This window comes from Micropterus salmoides, unplaced genomic scaffold, assembly GCF_014851395.1.
Source record: "Micropterus salmoides isolate LMB-PRFRI ecotype aquatic unplaced genomic scaffold, ASM1485139v1 Ms_hic_scaffold_9, whole genome shotgun sequence".
Lineage (NCBI taxonomy): Eukaryota > Metazoa > Chordata > Actinopteri > Centrarchiformes > Centrarchidae > Micropterus > Micropterus salmoides.
In genome coordinates this window covers 33250944-33273935 of record NW_024044681.1, presented here as the reverse complement: position 1 = coordinate 33273935, position 22992 = coordinate 33250944, and the positions used below count along the sequence as shown (strand labels likewise).

At 37.5% G+C, this 22992-nt stretch overlaps 2 protein-coding genes across 2 annotated transcripts; both read left to right on the top strand.

The window, feature by feature from the left end:
* Positions 1 to 3540: 3540 nt before the first annotated feature.
* On the top strand, positions 3541 to 14393 carry LOC119894759 (matrix metalloproteinase-18-like). The gene is made up of 10 exons (XM_038707425.1): positions 3541 to 4869; positions 8279 to 8535; positions 9100 to 9248; positions 9339 to 9464; positions 10309 to 10470; positions 11415 to 11544; positions 11676 to 11812; positions 11959 to 12118; positions 13387 to 13487; positions 13744 to 14393. The coding sequence occupies exons 1-10, from the start codon at positions 4738 to 4740 to the stop codon at positions 13875 to 13877; spliced, it is 1488 nt and encodes a 495-aa protein (XP_038563353.1). The 5' UTR covers positions 3541 to 4737; the 3' UTR covers positions 13878 to 14393.
* A 1448-nt stretch (positions 14394 to 15841) lies between these two features.
* LOC119896105 (collagenase 3-like) lies at positions 15842 to 20047 on the top strand. The gene is given in 11 exon segments (XM_038709589.1): positions 15842 to 15986; positions 16207 to 16454; positions 16543 to 16691; positions 16938 to 17066; positions 17820 to 17981; positions 18128 to 18257; positions 18836 to 18969; positions 19086 to 19245; positions 19351 to 19454; positions 19551 to 19619; positions 19622 to 20047. Coding segments are annotated over 11 exon segments (1428 nt in total). The 5' UTR covers positions 15842 to 15887; the 3' UTR covers positions 19666 to 20047.
* Positions 20048 to 22992: the final 2945 nt, after the last annotated feature.

Below are 22992 nucleotides of genomic sequence, written 5' to 3'. Positions count from 1 at the left end.
GTCACCTGGACTTTTCATTCAGTTACTGATTTGCTCCTTTATACTAGTGCAGCTGGAAGTGTAGCATGATGGCACAAAGACATGTCACAAGGACCATGCACAATAGCAGAGAAGTGAATATACTGTGCACATTAAAAGTGTGAACCTTTAGACAAAAGCGCATTTATCTGAAATCGGTTCTCGCTGTGCAATCTTTAGACCTCTTTCACAGCTTAGCTTCTATCAAATGATGTGATGTAGAAACATGCATGTAGAAACACATGCAGTACCGGGCTTGATCAGACTCCCATATCAATCACTTCGTTTGAATTTTCTGTTGAGGACCTCTGCTGACCAGATATTAATTTTAAATCCTCTTGATTCGTCTCTCTCTCTTCTTTCCTAAGATTTTTCTAATAAAAAAAGTTTTAGCAACATTATATTCAATTGTTTTGTTTTTGAAGTCTCAATAAAGTACCTAACATATAAATGTTAACAGATTTATTATTATTTAATGAGCGGATCAGGATTTCCCCAGATACTTTTTTAGTTTTTGGCATAATGTATACAGAACACTGAATGAAGAACCTTACTCAGTGATGTTTGGTGCCATGTACCTGTTTAAGATAATTTGTTAATCTTTGAGTATATTAAAAGAGTCTATACAGTACTGCATTTAAATGAACACACAAAACACAAAAAAATAAACATACTAACAGGGTTCCGTATTCAGCAGCAGGTCATTTGTAGAAATGCCTAACTAGCCAGACACCAGACTACTAACACGTGTTTGAGCGGACTTGAATAGCATAATAGAATAAGTACTTGTCTGTATTTTCTTTGAATGTCTGGATATCTGGTGTTGAGTGTTGGTTGTTTTAGGACAGAATTAAAACAAAGCAAAACAAAACAACATAACGCATTCTGTAATGTGGTCTTCAGCCCATTGCTAATCCTAAATTTGTCAAAAGGGGACCTGAAAGCTCACTGCAAAGAGGACATTTCCAACAGTTTAAAACACTTCTGAATCTCTCATTTCCCTGATTTCCCTAGATTTATTTATTAAGTATTTGTACTGTAACTGAATCAGTATAACAATTTAAAAAACAAAAACTGTCCCTTGCATGTTGTTCTCCTTCATCTTGCAGTACTACTTTTTCAACAGCAGGAGGAATCAAATCACAACATGTAATGTACAGCAAGTACTGTATATGGACATACAGTTTGTACTGTCTATAGTTTAGCTGGGCCTCTTGACGTGTACTGTAATAACAGCAAGTTCAGACAGATTAATTCCAACATCCATAGGCTACAACACATTCCTCTCTGGGTATTGTACAGAAGCATTGTTATGTAAAGGCAGTTGATGCTAAATGTTCCATAAGTGCATAAGGTTTTTGCCAGTTACTGTATGAACACAAACACGTCGTTGTCAACAGGATGTCAGTATTCGGTATGCTATAGAAACACAACAGCACACACATCTATCAGGCTTTGCAGAAATAGTATAATATACACACACACACTGTCGATCAGAGTATGCAGCAGGAAGGTATCCTGAACATAACAGAGATCGTAAACTGTAATTACTCAAAACACAGAGCTCTGGCTTAAACTTGTCAGAGTTTTTTCAACAAACACAAACATTCCTCACCTGGCCCTTGTTTGACACAACTCCATTGGTTTATTGAGAAAAGAGGGAAAACACCCCTTCAATGTGACCAACCTGTAAAAAATCCCTGCCTTCTGGCATATTTTATCATTAGATTATTACTTTTTCATTAGCAGAAATGTTGTAGCTGGTTGAGGTAGAGTAATTTCTTAGATACAGCTACTGATAATTTTCATTGTTCGTTAATCTGCTCGTTATTTTCTCAATTCATCGACAACTGGGATTGCTTGGTTTATAATAATTCTGAAAATAGAGGGAATCGTGTCACAGTCACCCAGAGCTCCAAGTCGCATCTTCACAAGGCTTGCTTTGTCCAGCCAATAGTCCAAAATCTGACATTATTACACATTTGAATGCAAAACTCTTAATATGTAAAGTCAAGCTGATAATTGTGAAGTAAAAAATAAATATTTCCCTTTAATATGTGACAAAGTAGAAGCAGAAAGTGACATGAAAACAAAAGGCTTAAGTAAAGTACAAGTACCTTAAGTAAATCTTATTTGTTACATTCCACCACTGTTGCACCAGATAGTAGTAGCAAAACAACAGTGGTTTTATTTGAATCATCAAATCCAGCCTCAGCCGGCCGGGTCCATTAAGGTAGATATTATGAGTCAGTGTCAAGCTGTGTGTAATAGAGCCCTAATAAGTATCATTAGCAGGTTTTAGCCAGTCACCCCACTTCCTTTGACTCAGTGTTACTTGTATCTACTGAAACCCGTCACTAGATTGTCTTCAGGCTTAGAGGTGCATGTCACAGCTGTAAAACAAATTTAATCTGGGAGAAGCCGTGTCAATACACTGAGCTGACTCATGCTGGGAATGCCTGAGTTGCTGAAGAGGGTGAGTAGCTCAATGAAAGCACCTACGGAGAGGCTGCTGGTTCTGACGTCACTGCTGGCACACTGGTATACTGTTATTAGTTGGCATACGTCCTTGTTTTTGAACTTGTTACTGTATATTTTAAGGTAGAATAGCTATGCATTTGTGTATTTTAACCTTAATGTGTCTGTGCATAAATAACTCGGCTTTAGGTTGGTTAACCTGTGAAAACTCAAAGACATTAACAAGACCAGAGTCTACAGCCATAGCAGCTCTGTGAAGCTGTACCTGAACACAGCAGTGCTGAGAGCTAAATGCTAACATGATGGAGATTTTTAGCAGGTATATTGTGTAGGGTTCTTTTTAGCACTGCAAACAAAGTACAGCAGAAGCTGATGGGAATGGCATGTGTATTGTAGGTATTGCGTCCTAAACCAAAGTATTGGACAAATTTAAACTTTGTCCTGTTGATGGATAGGGGATCCCATATCCATCAACAGGACAAAGTTATTAAAATTCATTCAAAGAGGAACATGAATGTATGGAACAAAATTCTGTAGACATTTCATCCTGGACCAAAGTGGTCAAGCAACATTGCCATCCATAGAGCTATGCTGTTAGCTTATAAACCTTAATAGTATGTTTATTTACCACCTCAGCGAGGTGATCTAATTTGAGAACTAAAAAGACATTTAAAATTTAGAATACAACGTTGCTAATTAAATGTCAAACGATCTAATTGATTGATCAGACTTGATTTTGAAACAATTTAAAGCAGAGTGTTGCAGTGCACTCATAGTATTGCAATACACATCCAGTCTAGACTGTACAGCGTTAGCAGTGTATCAATCAGACAGCTCTGCGTAAGCATGCCACACTCCGGCCTTGTCGGAGGTAATGACCACGACTCCTGCAATGTTTTGCCACTAGACTGCTGAACAGTCATGAGGCGTGAAGAAGAGGCAACCAGATGCTAGAAAATGGATGACAGTTGATCACGCATTTTTCATTATTTTATATTATACCAGCTTTTTTTATGTTGTCTCTTTAAAGTAACATTATCACAGTAAGGTAAAACCTATGCGTTTCTTTGGCTCCATGTCATCAATTATACTTTAAATGCCTCTATCCTTCAAACCACATCAGTTCTTGACTTTATTTGATTTATTTTCTTCATCCCCAAAAACATTATTATCTTATTTGAGAATTGCCTCATTTGGCAGGATCATTACCTAAGAAAAAAAGAAAGAATGCAGCACAATAAATCTGCCCTCGTTCACCTTGCAGACAGTTCAGTAAAGGTAAAGACTATGATTAATGTATGTCTTCGGGCTATAACCCAGAGTGCCTATCTAAGTTTTTTAACCTCTCAATTATCGTTTATCATAAAGTGACACTGTGATGTTCTGTAACACTTTGAATATAAAAACCCATTGTGTCATGGATGGATAGCTATATTTTACTTAAATGACACACACAAATTAAATTAAATTATATTAAACTGCTTACAGACCAGATGTTTTCTTTGACCCTTGCTGCTTCACTTCATGGCCCAGGTAAATCTTTGGCACCTGGACCTTTTGGCCACAATATTAAGCATTGTATGCAACCAATTTGTGTCATCCTTTTATAATGTAATATAGAGCTGGGGAAAGACATGTAGTTTTGGAGCTTGCAATAGAAAGGGCTCGGTAGTTCCATGTCTATTTTCGAAAGCTTGTGAATGTGATTCAAGGTATGTTGTCACACAAATATGAAATGAAAGGAGGGAGGTTTTCTGTGGAGTAAACAAATTCATGTAGATTCCAAGATTATCCCTGACAGGATCATTCAAAAGAATTTTGAATTTAATCTTTGTAGCATACCGTGGTGTTATTTTAAACATCCCATGTATATGCATAGCTTGCTGTTTTTGTCACTCTCCACTTGCAGGTTAGGACAGCTCTGCAGTTCCCATGAACTGAATAGAGATAGGGGCAGTTCAGTGATAGATTGTTTTTACTCCTAAATCTGAAAGTAAGAACGTTTCTGAGAATTTTGTACCAGTTATGACTGATTTCCCACTCTGACAAGCTTTATAAATAAAAGAAGAGAAGAGAGACATTAAAAAAGACCTTGTTATGCAGGGAGCCACCAAGCTGTTCTTGTTGGGACAGGAACACTCATACATAATTAACAGGTGGTCCCCACTGCAGCTTAGTATTAGCCCCGAGTAGCTGCTGAACAGACTGACTTGCTGGGACTCCTGCCTGTCAAACACGAAGATGCTGTGGCTGTGTTTTGTGACTCTTATGGTGACCGGCCAGACTCTTGTCACAGCCTTGCCTCTCCGAACTCCAGACCTGCCAAGACAACTCCATGCAGAACCACCTGAAGCCGACCAAGAGTTTGCAGAGGTATTTACCACTTAAGAGCCATGTAAGAAAGTATGAAATAGAGCCAGCCAGATAAACAGGTCTCTGCTCTGAGACAGTGTTTTATGAGAGATTCACTCTAGACAGCTTTATAGCCCCATTACTTTGACCTGAGTGGAGCTTTGTATGGTTGATATTTGTTGGTTCAGTTAAGTGCTGGATTTCCCCAAAAGCTTCTTAAATGAACTCATTGTTGACCCACTGATAGGATCTGTTTCTCTTTCCAGAAAATACTGTAAATGACTCCAGATGTCTTTTTCCACAGGTCCACACATTATTATGGCAACTAACACTGTTTGTAGAATTGTTTTTGTGGGGATATAATGTTTAATAAGAATAATGAAAGAAATCATCCCATGTAAACAAGTTTAGTTTAAATGTTTTAGTCAAACATTGTTTTTCTTTTTCATCACGATAGTCACTGACGGAAGTCAAATTTCCCTTGCATTTTGTCACCAGTACATTACCAGTCAAATCCGTAAGATGAGCGAAACCATCTTCAGCCGTACTAATGTTAGTTAATGCCTTGATGGATTAAATACCCAAAGTGTTTAGTGAGAACCCGTCATAACTGCTGTTTTTCATTGTGGCGACAAATCGAGTTCAAATCTGCTACTAAAATAAGAACAACATATTACTTATTGTATATGAGAGATTACTTGAAATGTATCTCGATAAGTGTATCTCTTGGATGTCTTTCATCCTCTGAAACCTCCAGTAAGTTCAGTTCTGGATGCTCGTTCTGCTGGAAGTTGACAGCTGCTGCGGTTGTTCATCACATTGTTTAATAATACAAAACTTTGATTACTTATAATTTGAAGAGAACAAATGAAATCTTGATATCATAACTTAATTAGAGACCTAAATCATTTCTGCCCCTGTGAAACCTCGGCTGAAGTAAAATGTGATTGATTGATGCATTGATAATTATCCTCCTTCTGAATGTCTGCCAATTGGCTCCTCTATCAGTCTGACTAGACTCACTTCTCAAGAAGGCTGTAACAAGGCAAAATGTGATGTCTACAAAGCCAGCGTTATCTTGTGCAAACGGATAATGAAGTCTGAAGATAACAGCAAAATGTGTAGCCACACAGAGTCACTGTTAGTGCTAAGATTTATCAAGTGAAACATATTTTGTGACTGCCAATCCTGTGTTTAAATATTGTTGTCAATGTTGACAACGATCTTGATCTTAAATGTCCCAAATATAACATGTTCTGATAAATCATAAAATGGTGCTTAAGTGGGATGAGGTTTCACAGGGCAACCGGCTTCTTGTGTGGCTTAACGGAGTGATACGAGCAGCGTTGATTTTGCATTGTATCTTCAATTGTTTTTCCATATTTGATATATTCAATGCAATTTATATTATTTCGAAATGCTGTTTCAAAGCCTTCTTCACACAGACAGGAATTAAATTCTGCAGGGTAAATTCAGTACATTCTGAACACCAAATGACTTTTAGGTAGCATCGACTGCCTGGTTTTGAAAGTTGGTATCATATTTGACATATTTTGTTAAAAAAAAATTTTTAATTATAAATGTTTATATTTCCCAAAATGAGGTATTACAGTATATGGGCACCAATCGTTACCCAATGAAGAAAGAAAATTCTTAGTCCAATCATACTTTGTACATTTTGTCTAAACATCATCAGCCTTACACTGAATGATTTACTGATGTCCTAAGATGGATTTTAATAATAATTTATTTGTTTTTTTCTTTCTTCACTTCCCTTGTGGTTTGTTATTTCTGTATTGCACTTTTCGTTTTGGTCTTGTACAAAATAAATCACATACAACCAACACTCACATTATAGCGGTGTTACAATAAATGGAACATTTGGCCATGGAGGTTACTGTTTATATTTTTATGGAGCTGCAGCAAATACTATAAGTCAGAGGCTGCAGTATCTTTATGCCCTGTGTGACACCTACAATTACATGAGTGCAGCAGCGTTACTGCACTGTTATATTATTAAAGGTTTGAGAAAATGTTTGGAATGTTTGGAACTTAAAGACTGCAAGGAAAGGCAAGTTTATTTGTATAGCGCCTTTCAACAACAAGGCAATTCAAAGTGCTTTACACAAGACAAAAAGGCATTAAGAAAAGATATAAGAGGAGCACAAGGCAATATAAAAATAGGATGTTCACCCAGGAGACGGTGGTTTGTGTCCCATGTGAAGACTCGTGTTTAGATGAATTTTAGACTAGCGGATGGTTTGCAGCTAGGTGAAATAGGGCGAAAGGTCTCCCCATTAAGACAGATGCTGTATGCATTTACACACAAGGCACAGCAGTATACCTTCATTGATCATTTTAATCTCCCAGTACACTTCTGAGTGTTGCTTTTACAGGTCCCAGGTGCCCCAGCAACATCTTTTAACCATCTTCAAAAAAGAGTGAATGTGAACGTAGGATAAAAGCACTTTGAGTGGTCGGAAGACTACAAGTGCAGACCATTTACCACAATAATTTAAAAAAAGATAATAAAAAAAACAATATTATCTTAATCTGAATGCTTTGTATCCATAGATATTTTCTCTACAATTAACACTATATTTCAACATTTAAGACAGCATGACAGAGAGTTTTGTACATTTATGACTATAGTCATTAAATAAAATGTGCAATTTAAGTGAATGTATTCACTTAAATCATTTCTCAGCAAAAACGTTTTCTAAAACATTTTATTTAATTTTATTAATTAATAACATTCCATTTGTTAGACACAAACTGAATGTAAGCCTGCAAGAAATACAATTTCTTTATTCTCCTCATAGCATGCAGCTCCTTCATTCAAACTCTTTTCTTTCCAGCCAATTCAAACAAAATGTGTGACAAATGGCTTCCAGAGGCCATTAGTGAATCTGTGTCTGTTCCACACACATATCTGCTAATCAAATACAATCCTGTACAGCAGAGGAGTTAGTTGCTTGAAGGGTTTTATGAATTTTCTCCGTAACTGAAGACATTTTACAAGTATCTTTTAAAGGAATTTAATCAAATATGTTTTCCACATTATCCCTGTAAATCAGATTTCAGGAGATTTCCAGGCTACTCCCTAGTCACTACACCCCTGAGCGTTACCGTAGTCGAGCCAGCAGTAGATGACCATGACTACACCTTGTTTTCTGGCCTGGTTTGTGGTCTTTGATGTCATTTCATGAGAGGTTGCACATTTGTTTTATAAAGTTTACCCATTGCAAATTGTTTTCAAGCTGCTTGTGTCAGCATGTTATTTCTTCTTGTTTGAGAGATACAACAAAGAAAACATTAAAAATATAAATTTGTGTTTAAGTCTAGTGTTTGAATGGCTTACATCAGGTCAGCATACATTCAGTTGACAGTAACTCACCATCTTGCATACTGACTAAATGATCATGTTCAGGAATATCTACGGCACTTCTATGGCTTCAAGCCCAAGTCAGAGAGACAGAAGAGGACTACAGACCCAGATGAAGATGCTGATTGGACGACTGAATTCTGTGATAACGTCCAGAAGATGCAGCGCTTCTTTGGTTTACCTCCAAGTGGAGAGCTGACCAGAGAGACTCTGGCAGTAATGAAGAAGCCGCGCTGTGGTCTGTCAGATGTGGAACGATTTGGAGAGTCAGTTCGCTGGAAGAAGAGGACCCTCAGCTACAGGTTTGAAATGTTCAGAAAGCAGGGCAGTAAAAAATGTCTGTAATGTGATTTGGTATTTTGGAATACCGTTAGTTCTGCAGGTATTTGGTAAAAAAAAAAATTCTGGAAATTCTGATCTGACGGTGACACTTGAGGAAATCCTAAGGGATTACAAACATTAATATATCATAATTCATCATGGGGAGGCCATGAACGTCTGTACCAAATCTTATGGCAATCCATTTTATAGTTGTTGACATGTGACTCAAAACACCAAATGTGAACCTCTGCTGGTGCTACAGGAAAAACCAGGGATCACCAAAGTCCGTAGGACTTTTCTTCTGGGGACCATGAATGTTTGTACTAAACTGTATGGCAATCCATGCAATTGTTGTTGAGATATTTCAGTCTGGACCAAGGTTTTGGACCGGATGACTGACAGATGGACACTGGCATCCATAGATCCACACCACAAGCCAAAATTATTATTCTACTCTTCTCCCTCACAGGAAAGAAAACATGACATTTATCAGATAAGTAAAGATGAATCAAATTAAGTAGTAAAATTCAATCTTTGTTCCTCAGGATTGCTGGCTACAAGTTCCCTATCCAGGCCTCAAAGGTTTCCAGAGTCTTCAGAGCAGCATGGAAACTCTGGTCCAACGTTGCGCCGATGAAATTTCGCAAGCGGGGCAGGAAAGAGGCTGACATTGTCATCTCCTTTCACCATGGCGGTGAGCTCTAAAATTTGATTTGCACAGTGATCCTGACAAATAGCATAAAGATTCACTAAGTATAATGGCCAACTGCTCTGTTTGTTGCAGACCATAAGGACGGCTCACCTTTTGATGGCAAAGGAGGAGTCCTGGCTCATGCCTTTATGCCCGGGTCTGGTATTGGTGGAGACATACACTTTGATGCTGATGAAGATTGGAGCTTTAATTCTACTGGTACAAGAGTTAGCAATCCCACACACACACACACACACACACAAAAACAAACACTCACGGTAGGATTTTATTGACTTTAAAGAACAGACTTTTCACATTTTGCTGATTCACTTTCATGCAAAGTTAGATTAGAAGCTAGATACCACTTGCATGTCTGTACGATAGAAGCAACAGCCACGTGACAGTCAGCTAGCCTGGCTCTGTTTAACACACAAAAATGTCTATCAGTACTGGACCTCTGAAGCTCGCTAATAAACACATTATATGTTTTTTTTAACGACTACAAAAACTGAAGGGTAAAAACAAACAGTAGTGGTTGGACAGACAGTTGGCAGGCAGGATATATTATCTCCCTGCTTCTAGCATTAAGATAATCTAATTGGTTGCTGGCTATAGATATTTAACGGACAGACTTAGTGGTATCCATCTTCCCATCTAATTTTAACAAAGTGAATACTTGTATTTTGAAATTTTGAAAAAATATTTCTTTAACATAATGAGAATCCTCACTCAAATGTAAAAATTATGCATACAGTATATCCCGTTTTGTTGGGGAAACACACCTTCACACTATTTGCCCAAATGCAATAAAAATTTAAGGTGACATGAGGTATCTTGAGAACATACAGCCACAGATGGGAGGTGACAAGTCAGAATTTAAAAGAAAAGAATTCAACCAAAAATACTTTTGAGTATTAAAGCAGTATCGCAGGTCTGAAAGATGACCTGATTTCTATGTACTGAAGTCCTGTTTCTCTCACTGACATTTATGTACACTATTTTGTGCAGCCTTGCAACCGCTCTGTGCAATAAAACCCTCACAAGGTTTGTGTTCCTGCTCCAGGTATCAACCTTTTTGCTGTAGCAGCCCATGAATTTGGACATGCACTTGGCCTGCCCCACTCATCTGACCCCGGAGCTATCATGTACCCAGCATACAACTTTGCCCCAAATAATGAACCTCAGCTCTCCTTCCGCGATGTCAAAGATGTCCAACACCTGTATGGTGAGTTTAGCTGGATTCAAAAGATGAAACATCATTGGACTGCTTGGATTCCGAAAGCTTGCTGATTCTTTTTTCCCCGTGTCTGTGTGGGTTTCCTCCGGGTGCTCCGGTATCCCCCACCCTCAAAAATGTGTAAATGACTCTATCTGGAGTTGGGCGCAGCACAGTGGCTGCCCACTGCTCCCTTGAGGGATGGGTTAGACACAGAAAAATGAATTTTGCTATGTGACAATAAAGTTTATCTTACCTGAGAAACACCATTTGAAATAATTCTAGTCACATCCACATCAAATAAACACCTCTGTGTACACACATGATGAGGCTTGTGTAATCAAACTGTTATTTGTTGCAGGTGGGATTATTTCTAACTAAAAACCACAACATCCTCTTTCTAATGTATCATCATAACGCTGAAATTTGTTCAGTGAGGGTAACGTCACAAGATGACGACAAACCTTTAAGATTTATTTAGTCTCCACTTCTCACAAATCTGCATTATAAAATCACAAGATTTTATAATAATAGTTAGATCACATTAAAATATACAGTCTGTTGCAAAATACGTTACATAAAGGTGTAAATGACTGTTTTAGCTGACAAAAGCAGCTCATTAGGAAGAATGAATGGTGGCAGAAATGATCAAAACGGAACGTAGATGGTGTGTGTCAGTGGCTTCTGTCCAAGTTTTGCAATAAATAAAGTTTGATGAGAAGCATAACACACTACACACTATATTTATCACATAAATGTTCATATCTCTTACTAAAGCACGCATACGTATTAGACTCCATGCAGACATCTGTGACTTCGGCTTGTAAACAGATTATATTATTTGCTGATGGTATATTCTTGGAAATCACAGTATTCTTGCACTGATCAGACAGCTTTTATTTGACTTTGTCTGAGCAGAAAATGCTGAAACTGTTTGCTTCTGTTGCCTGCAGGTATCAGTCCCCGTTTTGCTTCAGAATTCTCAAAAAAACCTCCTCCAAGAACACCTGACAAATGTGATCCAGAACTGTCCTTTGATGCTGTAACAGAATTACAACAAGAGGTCCTGTTTTTCAAAGACAGGTACGTAAACTGCTCCAGTAGCTGTGTGTCAGACTGACTTGCTTCTCACCTGGTGTCTCCTTGGTTCAAGGGTAAAGGAAAAAACTATGACTGAAATGATGTTTGAGATAACTTTCTGCCTTTTTTTTTAGATTCATGTGGCGTAAGCATCCTATGTTTGATGAAACAGGAATCACCCTGATTAGCAGTCTGTGGCCGGACACAGTACCCCTCTACTTAGACGCTGCCTATGAGAATGTGGAGAAGAATGTTATTGTGTTTTTCAAAGGTAAAATAAAGTAAAGACCATCATGAGTTGTGCACTATGCAATTTAACTGACTTGTCTAATGACAAAACACGTATATCTGAATTGGTAGTGGATATAGACAATATAATGTGTATGTAAATGTGAGACAGTAGTGTTTTTGTTTCAGGTCGTCAATACTGGATGCTGAGGCAGTTAAAACTTGAGGAGGGTTTTCCACGAAACATCTCAGACTTGGGCTTCCCCTCTAGAATAAAATCTGTAGATGCTGCTCTTCACTTCAGGAATGACCGCTACACTGTGTTCTTCACTGGCCATGAGTGCTGGAGGTATTTAAGATTCTACAGTTTCCTACAGCTGGCTTCCCCAAGTTTCCAGTCTTTAAGCTAGGCAAGTTCCCAATGGCTGTATGCTGAATGCAAAGATATCTTTCTCGAGGCAAGAAAGCAAATAAGCACATTTTCCAAAATGTCAAACTATTTCTTTAGCAATGTAAAAGGGGATGAGTCGCTCAGGTTTTATAAAAACTTTGTACTTCATCACATTTATATGGAGCAAAGTTCAGTATTCAGTGTCTTCCCAAGTTTAGTGTTTACCTGCGGTGCATCTTGAGTTAGCATGAGTAGTTTGCGTGTAGTTTAAGCGTGTTGTTTTCTCCTTGCTGCCAGTGAGTCCCAGACAACTTTTTCATATAGCACACTGTGCAGTTACATGAGTAGTAGTAGTAGTATAAGTGTATGAAAGGAATGAAGATATAAGATGTGTTATCATGGGTTCTTAAGAATTTAACCCAACTCGCCCTATCACCATACAGTACAAGTGTGAGATGATAGAGATTTCCGAAGAATGTCAATGATGACAGAGCAGGTGAGGCTCCTCCTGCTGGCACAGAGGGGATTCTCTTGTGGTGCTGTACATTTAGTATCCTTGGCAATCCAGCAGTCATACAATGGCAATTAAAAGCTTCATCTGGTTTGTTTAAGTTGGGATCAGTTTCACATATTAGCTTCAGTTAAGAGGTTCATAGATAGTTGTCTGTTTTTGTTGTCTATCCTTTTTTTCATGTCTCCATGTTGGAGACTTGTTTGCAGATCCATATTCTTCATATATGTTTACAATCTCTCTATAATCTGTATGGTTTTGTCATCCTAATTGTCCATACTGTAATTTTACTTAATGTAATTGTTGGTGTACTGTATTTTGTAGACTACTACATGTCTGTCTGTCCGTCCTCATCTGTTGCTCATCTATTCTTATTTTTTTCCCTGTTAAAGGCAGACTTTCCTTATCCAATCAAGGTCTAAGGATAGACGGTATAAACTGTACAGATTGTAAAGCCTCTTGAGGCTAACTTGGGATATTGAGCAGTATGAATAAAAATGATTTCACAACTTCCTTAAGTGTCGACGTAATGACAACTTACAAGCTTCCTGTGTGTAAAGCAGAGTGGTTTGGTGGCTTTGCTATTTCTCATCCAGTGTCGGTTTTATCTTATTAATGAGGAAGGAGGAAGACTTTGCTGTTCTCATGAGAAATAGCTGACTGTGGTTTACCATTATTACACATACACTATGTTTTGTTTGTGTACGATATCCAGGTACGATGAGCAGCAGAAGATGATGGAAGGATCACCGACACTTATAGAGCAGCAGTGGCCCGGGATTCCAACTCCGATAGATGCAGCCGTCATCTATGATGGTAGTTTCCTCACCAAATGTGCTATACGCAACATTTAAACATGCATTCAATAAATAAATATTCATTTTAAAAACTGCAATGCATTTCACATCATCACCAAGTGTTTTTCTTCATTTCAACCACAATATAATGAAAAACTGCTATTAAAGGCTCAGTACAGTAAACGCAGGGTATGCAATATATAGCAACTTCAGTGTGTGAACTTCATATCATGTTCATTTTATATATAACAATGTCGGATCTTCATTCCTAACAGGCTTTGCGCACTTCTTCAAGGGAAACATTCACTACACATTTGACTCCAGCTCTAAACGTGTGGTCTCCACCGGCCCTGCTAATGATCTGCTGGAATGCAAGGAGAACAATGAAATACCGACAGAGAGGAGATAATTGAAAGACTGTTCTTCATGTAGCTTGATGACGATGGTGCTGTGTACTTTCTCCATGTGTATACACAAGTGTTACAAAACTGTATATTAAGCAATAACCACAATGTACCTAATAACAATTTGGGAACAGATGAATAATCCAGGGAAGTGGTTAAAAGTGTTACCTCAGTACGTAGTACAATGTTGAAATAATGGCATTTGTACCAGTTTGGCAGTTGTTCTGTAATGTTGATGTTACAAATGTGTTTTTTAATGTTTGTATTTTATTCAAATGTTGCTGCTAGATGTGTGTATTTGTTTGTTTTTGTGTGTGTGTGTGTGTGTGTGTGTGTGTGTGTGTGTGTGTGTATTTGCTAAATAATATTTGAAATATCTTCACATGTATTGCATGTGACCTACAGTTCTTCTAAAGACACCTGACAAAATGTAAACTGTATTTTATGGTTCTACCTTTGCATCATCTTTTGGTGATGATCACCCAATTTTTAATTAAAATAATAGTATTGTTACTTTTTTATTGCAACAACACCTTTGTTCTCTTTAAGTGTTGCACACATTGCATCAGACTTTCCTGTTAGGTAACAATGGAAAATAAGGTAGCTTTGAAGTAACATTACTGTACAAAGCTGTTTTAGATTATTACAGACAAATGTGGATGGAAATTAACCACCTGTTGATTCACACAGTTCCTCAATCAAGCCTTATGTTTTCTATGCAGTGCAGCACACATTGATAGAATAAACTGATTTTAATATTCTTCTTAAGATCAATGAAAGTTACAGTTGAGAAGATAATTAAACCAAAGAGATTAATGATATTGTGATTCTCCCCGACCTATCATAACATGTTATTTGAAATATAATCAGGGCTTTTGTTCGTGATGATGTGAAACAACAACATTCCTGTGTCTGCTTTAAGTGGGCACTCACGCTCACAAAAACACACCTAAGCAAAGTACTAACATAAATTTCCAAACACACAGAAAATGGCAAGCACTGTTAAACTTCATAGTCACATACATATTGTTGAGAATTAAGTAATACACAGATAAAGAAGTTTTTGGCTCCCTAATCATCATTCATTTGACATTTTATTCCAATATTTAAGTACCTAATATTTAACGGAATTGAAACATCTTCATTTTCAGCTGTTACCTCTGCAGGTACCTGATAAACATGTACCTGTTTACATGTTTATCTATTATTTCTTATTATTTTAATTTCACTATTTTTTTAATTTACACAGGTTTCAATTAAATTATGAGATGTGACTATGAATATTGCATGAGATGACCCCAGGAACAAATTATTTATTTTTTGCAGATTAATTCCCAGATTCAGACATTTTGTTAAAGGTTGACAAAAAATGTCATCATTTGGTCCGTTTAGTAGCAGTTCTGGAGCTTTCAATCACATCACTAAATATTCTGGAATTTATGTTTTAAGGATTCCTATATTTTTTTCTAAAGTTTTATATGAAATATTGCAGTTAGCTGACTTCTACCACATGCATGTCTATAACTGTTTTCAATCATTTGAGGCAAATCTGGATCCAGATTCAAATTAATGATTATACATGTAGTTTTTGCTTGTATTCATTTTTTTGTGAAACACAGATTTAAGATGCCCCAACTAGCAATAGAACCATTCCACTGACCAAAACTGTTGGAAAACTAAAAAAAACTAAAAGACATCTTAAAACTAAACCTTCAAACAAGTAGTACTTTTTATGGCAGATTTATGACATTCTTCAGGTCTTTATTTCATAAAACAAAATCCCAAGCATTGTCTGTTACATGTAACAATCCTACACGTGTCATGTCATCATAATTACAGTATCTTGTTTTGGGAAACTTTTTTGTTGTATGAGCAATCAAAGCCAGACTTCCTTTCTTATCCATAAAAGGAATATTGAGTCACTGACTCAAGGTGGTCATTGCTCAACATGCCCTGTCCTCAGCCTTTATAACCACTGCCTCCAGCACAGAAACACCAGTTGAATTCAACGAACCATGAAGACTTTCAAACTCTGCATTGTACTAAGCCTGGCAGTCGCAGTTTACTGCGTGCCAGTACCGCAGGTTACTGTGCAAGATGAGAATTTTGCAGAGGTATGTATGTTTGCTTTGCCTTTTGATGCATTTATTCTGACAATTTTGAATTTCGGTGCATGTGGAAACTTGTTCTACGAATCCTGAATGTTACGCTGTTATAGACAAAGGAAAAGAGTTAGCTGCTTAATCTCTGCAGTAAATAGCTAAATTTAAGTGTATTATGTACGTTCTGTTGTTGATGTACATTCAAGTCTCCAACTCTTGTTCTCTTTTGCAGAGCTACCTGAAGAAATTCTTCAACCTAACAGAGGAGACAGGTCCAACAATCAGACGGGGGATCAGCCCGGTGAGCAGGAAGCTGAGTGACATGCAGCAGTTCTTTGGTCTCCAGGTCACTGGGACGCTGGATGCTGATACCTTAGAGATGATGAAGAAACCCCGCTGTGGCGTTCCAGACGTCCAAATTGCCAGTTTCTCCACTTTTGGAGAAAACCTCAAGTGGACTACGAACAGCCTCACCTACAGGTGAATGATCTGAAGAGAGAAAGTGTGTGAAACAGTAATTGTAGGAAGTCTATCAAATAATGTTCTTGACTATTTTTCTGTCCTACAGGATAGAGAACTACACACCTGACATGTCAGTGTCAGAGGTCGATGACTCCATAGAGAAGGCACTGCAGGTTTGGGCCAAAGTCACTCCTCTGAGATTCACAAGAATCTACAGTGGCACCGCTGACATCATGATCTCCTTTGGCCGCCTACGTGAGTACAAAATTATTTTTCCTGTGTCTTTATCGGTTACAACCTCTCCCTATGCTCAGTTTAATGGTTGTGATGTCCCATAAAGCATTTTAACTTTAACTACATGTGTTGCCTTTGTCTTCAAAACATTAGAAAGCTAATTAATCCTAGCAAGAAGTTATCTGAAAACCCAGTTCGGATGTGCTGTTTAACACATGAATTTGGTTAATGGCTTGTAGCTTGACATGAAAACGTTCTTGTTAACAGAGCATGGTGATGGTTACCCTTTTGATGGTCCTGATGGCACTCTTGCCCATGCCTTCGCTCCAGCACCTGGCATTGGAGGAGATGCTCATTTTGATGAAGATGAGACGTTCACTTTCCGCTCAAACAATGGTGAGTTTGTTATTTATGCTCTGCTTTGTGGCTCTTTTACCTACTAACCACTTTGTCAGTTTGTGTTTTTATGTGATATATCTGCTCATCATCAAGAGGAGCTGGAACTGTCCTGTAATTACGTGCTTTCTGCTGTAGGCAGACCTTTCTGGCTTTACATGTGTTGCTGGGTTTCATGTTTCAGATGTGAGTTGTTGGCAATTATACCAAAGAGACATTTACCCCTAAACTTCTGATTTGGTTTCATTTAAATAACTGTTTAAATGATCTATACTATAAATATATTTCAGAAAAAAAACAAAGATCAGAGTAGAGTCCAAAAATTATTACAAACCTGTGTAGCAGAACTTTGTTCTTTCTTTTATCCTCTCCCATTCATCGTATCATGATAAATCATCAGATTAATCTTGTGACCATTAGTAGGGGGCCGACCCCTAGATTAGGAACCACTGGACTAAACTGCCTGTATAACTGTATATAATTAGTGGGAGTTGAATCTAGAAATTAAAAGCTGTAAAACCTAGTCAACAGTCAAATAACACTTCCATTCATCAGTATTAACAATCTATTATTGATGTATTCAATAACATCAGTCACAGTTGATATCTTTCTGCTGAAATAGTGATTTTCATACCCTAGTTTTACTTTCCACCACTGGCATGGGAGGAAATTTTAAAGAAAAACTCCATTGTGTGTATTTTGACATGAAAATGTAATCTAGAACAACTCTACCTGTACATGTTTCTGCTGTAGGCTACGTCCTCTTCATGGTGGCTGCCCATGAGTTTGGCCACTCCCTGGGCTTGTCTCACTCTCATGATCCTGGTGCTCTCATGTACCCTGTGTACTCATACGCAAACCCCGACACCTTTGTTCTGCCCCGGGATGATGTCAACGGCATTCAGTCTCTCTATGGTCAGTACTAACTGGCTGGATCATCCATGCCTGTTTGCACAAATAGCTAATAACATGACCAGAATCCTTGAATAAGCTCCTGCACAATCTTGGATAATGTCACACAACTTTGTTGCAATGAGATGCTGACTTTATTTAACCTCCAGGTCCAAACCCAGACAAGGACCCTGTTAAGCCTGGACCTGAACCTCCAACCACCCCTGATGCCTGTGATTCAACCATGGTCTTGGACGCTGTCGCCACCCTGCGAGGAGAAATTCTCTTCTTCAAGGGCAGGTATTGTAGACATACAGTAGAACACTCACTTATCTGAAAGTCTGTTGAGAGTGTTGTCTCTTCACACAAGAGCAGATTTATATGTCTCCTCATGCCATGAACTGAGGACCACCAGTGGAAACTCAGACTGATAAATAATTGTGCTAATTTACAAATTATTATTATTATTATGATTGTTTGATATTTTAGTAATTGTTACTTATTTGTATTTTGTTTTTAAATTTCACATTTGAGACTGATTTTTTAGTTTTTTTTTTTATTAATTCGTTATTTGTTTATTTTTTGTCTTTTAATACACACACACATTACTGTTTTATTTATTTACTTTTATTTTTAATATTTACTTTTACATAATTTTTATTTGATATATTTTTATTGTTATTATTTAATTTTTTGTTAACACACACAAACACAACTTTTACTGTTTTATTTACTTATTTAATGAAATGTATGAATTTAATTATTCTTATGTAATTTATTTGTAGCTTTGGCAATATTGTTGTTATACATTCATGCCAATAATGCTGATTTGAATTTAGAATTTTTATGAACTAACGTCTGTTGTTGTGTGTTCTCAGTTTCTTCTGGCGTAGCTACCCCCAGAGTGCGACACCAGAGCAAAGTCTCATCACAAACTTCTGGCCAGACGCCCCCATCAACATCGACGCTGCTTATGAAAGCCATGAGTCAGACAGTGTCTTGCTCTTTAAAGGTACTTTACTTGTTCTCTGTTTCTACCTAATGCTCCTAACCTGACACTATATTTAAGACTGAATTATTTCTCTTTACATGCAGATACTAAAATGTTTTCTTTTAATCTGTATACAGATCGTAAAGTGTGGGCTTTCAGTGGCTACGATCTTGTACCTGGCTATCCTAAGTCAATTTCCAGCTTTGGTCTGCCCTCAAGTGTGAAGAAAATTGATGCAGCCCTTTATGATGTGGAATCTGCCAAGACTCTGTTCCTTGTAGACAGAAATTACTACAGGTGTGTTCAAATACTGTGACGTGAAATTAATTCAGGTGACTGATTTAGGTATGTTGACGGTTTACAAATGGTGAATCAGTCTAATTACTGTCTGTGTTTCTTCAGTTATGATGAGGCCAAAAAGGCTATGGACCCGGGATTCCCCAGGAGTTTGGATCAGGCCTTCTCCGGCCTGACCAGCAAGGTGACTGCAGCTTTTCAGTACAGAGGTGAGTAGCATTCAAAGCTTATCGGAGTTTTCCAAGTCAAGACTACTGACATGAGAAAAGTTTGCACGAAACTAACAGTGAGCTTCTGTTCTCCAGGTTTCACGTACATCTACAGTGGAACCAACATGTTTGAGTACAGCCTGAGCAGCGGCACATTGTACCGTGTGTGGGGAACAACTACTTCTTGAGATGCACTTCTAGAAGAGTTTAATACCTAGGTCATTTTATGTAGGCAATCTGAATGACAATGAAGGCACCAAAGTTAAACAGTGTCCATAATATATAATAATATATTTTTTCCGGGTATATACTGGATATATGCCCTTCTGAGAACAGCATCTAATGTTTTTTTAAATACTTTTATATTTTTGTGGTGTCAGCTTCTGCTGCTTTTTAAGTTAAGTAATTAACTCTCTTTATAGCTTATCTTATTTATGTCACATGTTTTTGTCTTTAATGAAGTTTAACTATGGAACTCTGGAATGTGTTACATAAATTAATTTTTATTTTATTGTTTGATTGCATATGTTAAACACAGATTTGTAATGTGAAGGAGTGAATATAAACACAATAAACTATAGTGCTTGTACATAGTCTCAACAAGACTAACATTTTTTATTTGGCCAGACACTTGGCTGTGTGATGTGTTATTTTGAGGGGAAAGCTAATTTACACTGCTTTACAAGCTGTACACTCACTACATTACATTGTAGCAAAGTGTCATTTCTTCAGTGTTGTCACATGAAAAGATATATCAAATATTTACAAAAATGTGAGGGCTGTACTCACTTTTGTGAGATACTGTATATCAAACATGCGTGATTACGATAACTGTGTTTCAACAATTCACTACCACATTGGAGCATATAAGTCCCATCCCTGTGAGCATAGGCCTACCCGGCTCTCGTTGTTACAGAGCGGAGCAGCATAAGGGTCTGGATAATATTAGATCATCCGTTATTCGTTTGTAATTCAAAAATGAAAAAAACAACAACTGTTATTTGTTTCAGAACAAAAAAAAAACCCAATCAAAAACGGCCCATTTGTTTTTTGGCAATTCATTTCATCATTATTCCTTTTGTACAAAGAATGAAGACAGTGTGTGAACTTCAGTCAATTTGTTTTTTGTTAGAAACCAAGAACGGAAGTCACATGATCTATTCCTTCTTTGGAAGTGGATGTAACAGGAAAACATTCAAACTAAAAGATCGCCCTTTTACTGTGTAGTTAGCAAGGGGATTATAGTTAACTAAAACTAAACTAAAGTAAAGTTGTTTTTAAAAACTAAACTAAAACTGGATGTGGAAAAATAATATTGGCCTATTATTCTGGCTGTTAACGAAACATTCGTAAGATCATATTGGCGTCCTGTAACTTCAGATTAAGATAACATGAACTAGTGTAATATGACATTTAGGAGTACTTAATATTTTAGTTTTTATTATTTAATTTATATTTTTGATTTATTTCAAATATTCATACTTGCTATGTGGAAGCTCAACCAGCAGAGGTCACTGCTGCCCCCTGCTGCAGCGCCCAGAGGCAATCTTGTTCTGACTTATGTATATATCAAAGAGCAGGTTAGCACTGCTACCACAGGAATCTAATCACTGAGTTTCAAGCCAGAGGATGTGAAGAATTTTACCTGCCTTTGAGCTACTCTTTTACTGGCACTATCACTGTTAAAAACTCTCTCAGATTCCACAATCCACTGTTATCCCTTCTGCGAAAAAAAAAAGTTTTCCAAAACAAATGTGTGGAGTGTTTTCTATTTTTGCAATTTTAAGACTTAAATTTGCCAGTGTAAAATATAATATTATGTTAGTTAATTAGATTTTACATGCAGCCTGTTGTTCTCATTAGTTATGTAGCACTACCTCTATGTGAAGCCTGGTGAGCATTAATTTGATTTAAAAAATTATTTCTCTAGGGCTTTTAGATCTTTTACAGCCTTTTTTGGGTTTACTGTTTGATGAACCATCAGGGAAAGGCAGTGCTCTGCATTGTTACATCATACCTGTGTAAAGTAAAATAAAAAGGTTGAGTTGTGTTGTGTTTTCTTTGCTAGTTATGCTTTTGATATTATTATTATTATTGATTACCCTTAGTTAATTTTAGGTAGCTTTGTCTTGTGCAACATGTTTTGTACTTTGCTTATATATTATGTCTTTGTCTATGCTCCTTTGTGTCAGAATGGCCTGATCAGCCACTATATAAGGTTCCCTCATGTTTCAGTCTTGTTAGGTCTGTTTAGATGACCTCTTCCCCTGAAAATGTTGAGAATCGATCACTTAATTTCCTGCATTCTGGTGAAATTTCTGCACCAATTTCTGCCTTTTCAGTCTTACTGACACAGAACTGAATGAGACAAGCAGGTGATAAAACTATGGAGAAAAAAAAAGAAAGGCTGATCAGGCAGACATCGCAACACAAATGTTAACTTCAGCAGCTCAGAGTCCATCTCTTAAACAGAGCAAGTTTGCACCTCAGTTATTATTGCAAAACCACCAGAAAAGTTACTACTATGGCTTAGACTGCAGGCCAAAGTGAGCCAAATCCATTTTTCTTGCTCATATGTGACTCAGATCTGATTTTTTATGACAGTGTGAACAGCCCAAGTCACATGGAATTCTATCTTTTCCAGTTTGGATTTGGTCCACTGTCATATGCATTTTACAGCACCAGAAACAGTAAGGAATGTCATGGAAAGGACAGAAAGTTGTTAACATTTGTCATAATTCGGAATAGATGTAAACCGGGAGTAAACCGTGAGAAGGCAATGAAATACGTGAGTCTTCCGTAAAAATCGAAAGGGTTAGCAAGTAGGAGCTAACCGGGACTAACCAGAGCTAACCTCTGTTGCTCCTTGTTTACTTTTGTATGACAGCGTGTGACGTTTTATACTTCTGTGTATGCGGGTCAATTTCAGGCTCAAAGCAACAAGCACTACACTCTGTTCACAGTCAGAGGTCACTTCAAATGTAAATGTTCAGTAGTTGTATAGCGCCTTTCTAGTCTTTTCGACCACTCAAAGCGCTTTTACACTACATCTGCATTTACCATTCACACACTGAGCCTAAGTGCTCAAACAGAAACTAACATCCCACATTCATACACTTGTGGAACAGCCACCAGAGGTAATTTGGGGTTCATAGTCCTTCGTGTGCGTCCACGGGTCCCCCTTTGGTTAACAGAAGGCTGCTGCTAATAATTGCTTAATTATTTTAAATCAGTTTAATCAATCAATCAGTCTCAAATCAAAAGGGTGAATCCTCCGTCCAGACACACACACACACACACACACACACACACACACACACACACACACACACACACACACACACACACACACACACACACACAGTTCCTGTGATTAAGGTGAAATTTATTAACTAACTAATGTGAATACAAAGTGAGGTTAAATATATCAGAGAAATAAAACAATAATGACTAAACAACCGGGATGCAATCAGTGAGAGTAATAGAGTTTAAGGTGAATTTAGTTGGTCTATTGTGGAAAGAATTTGGGAATAAGAGA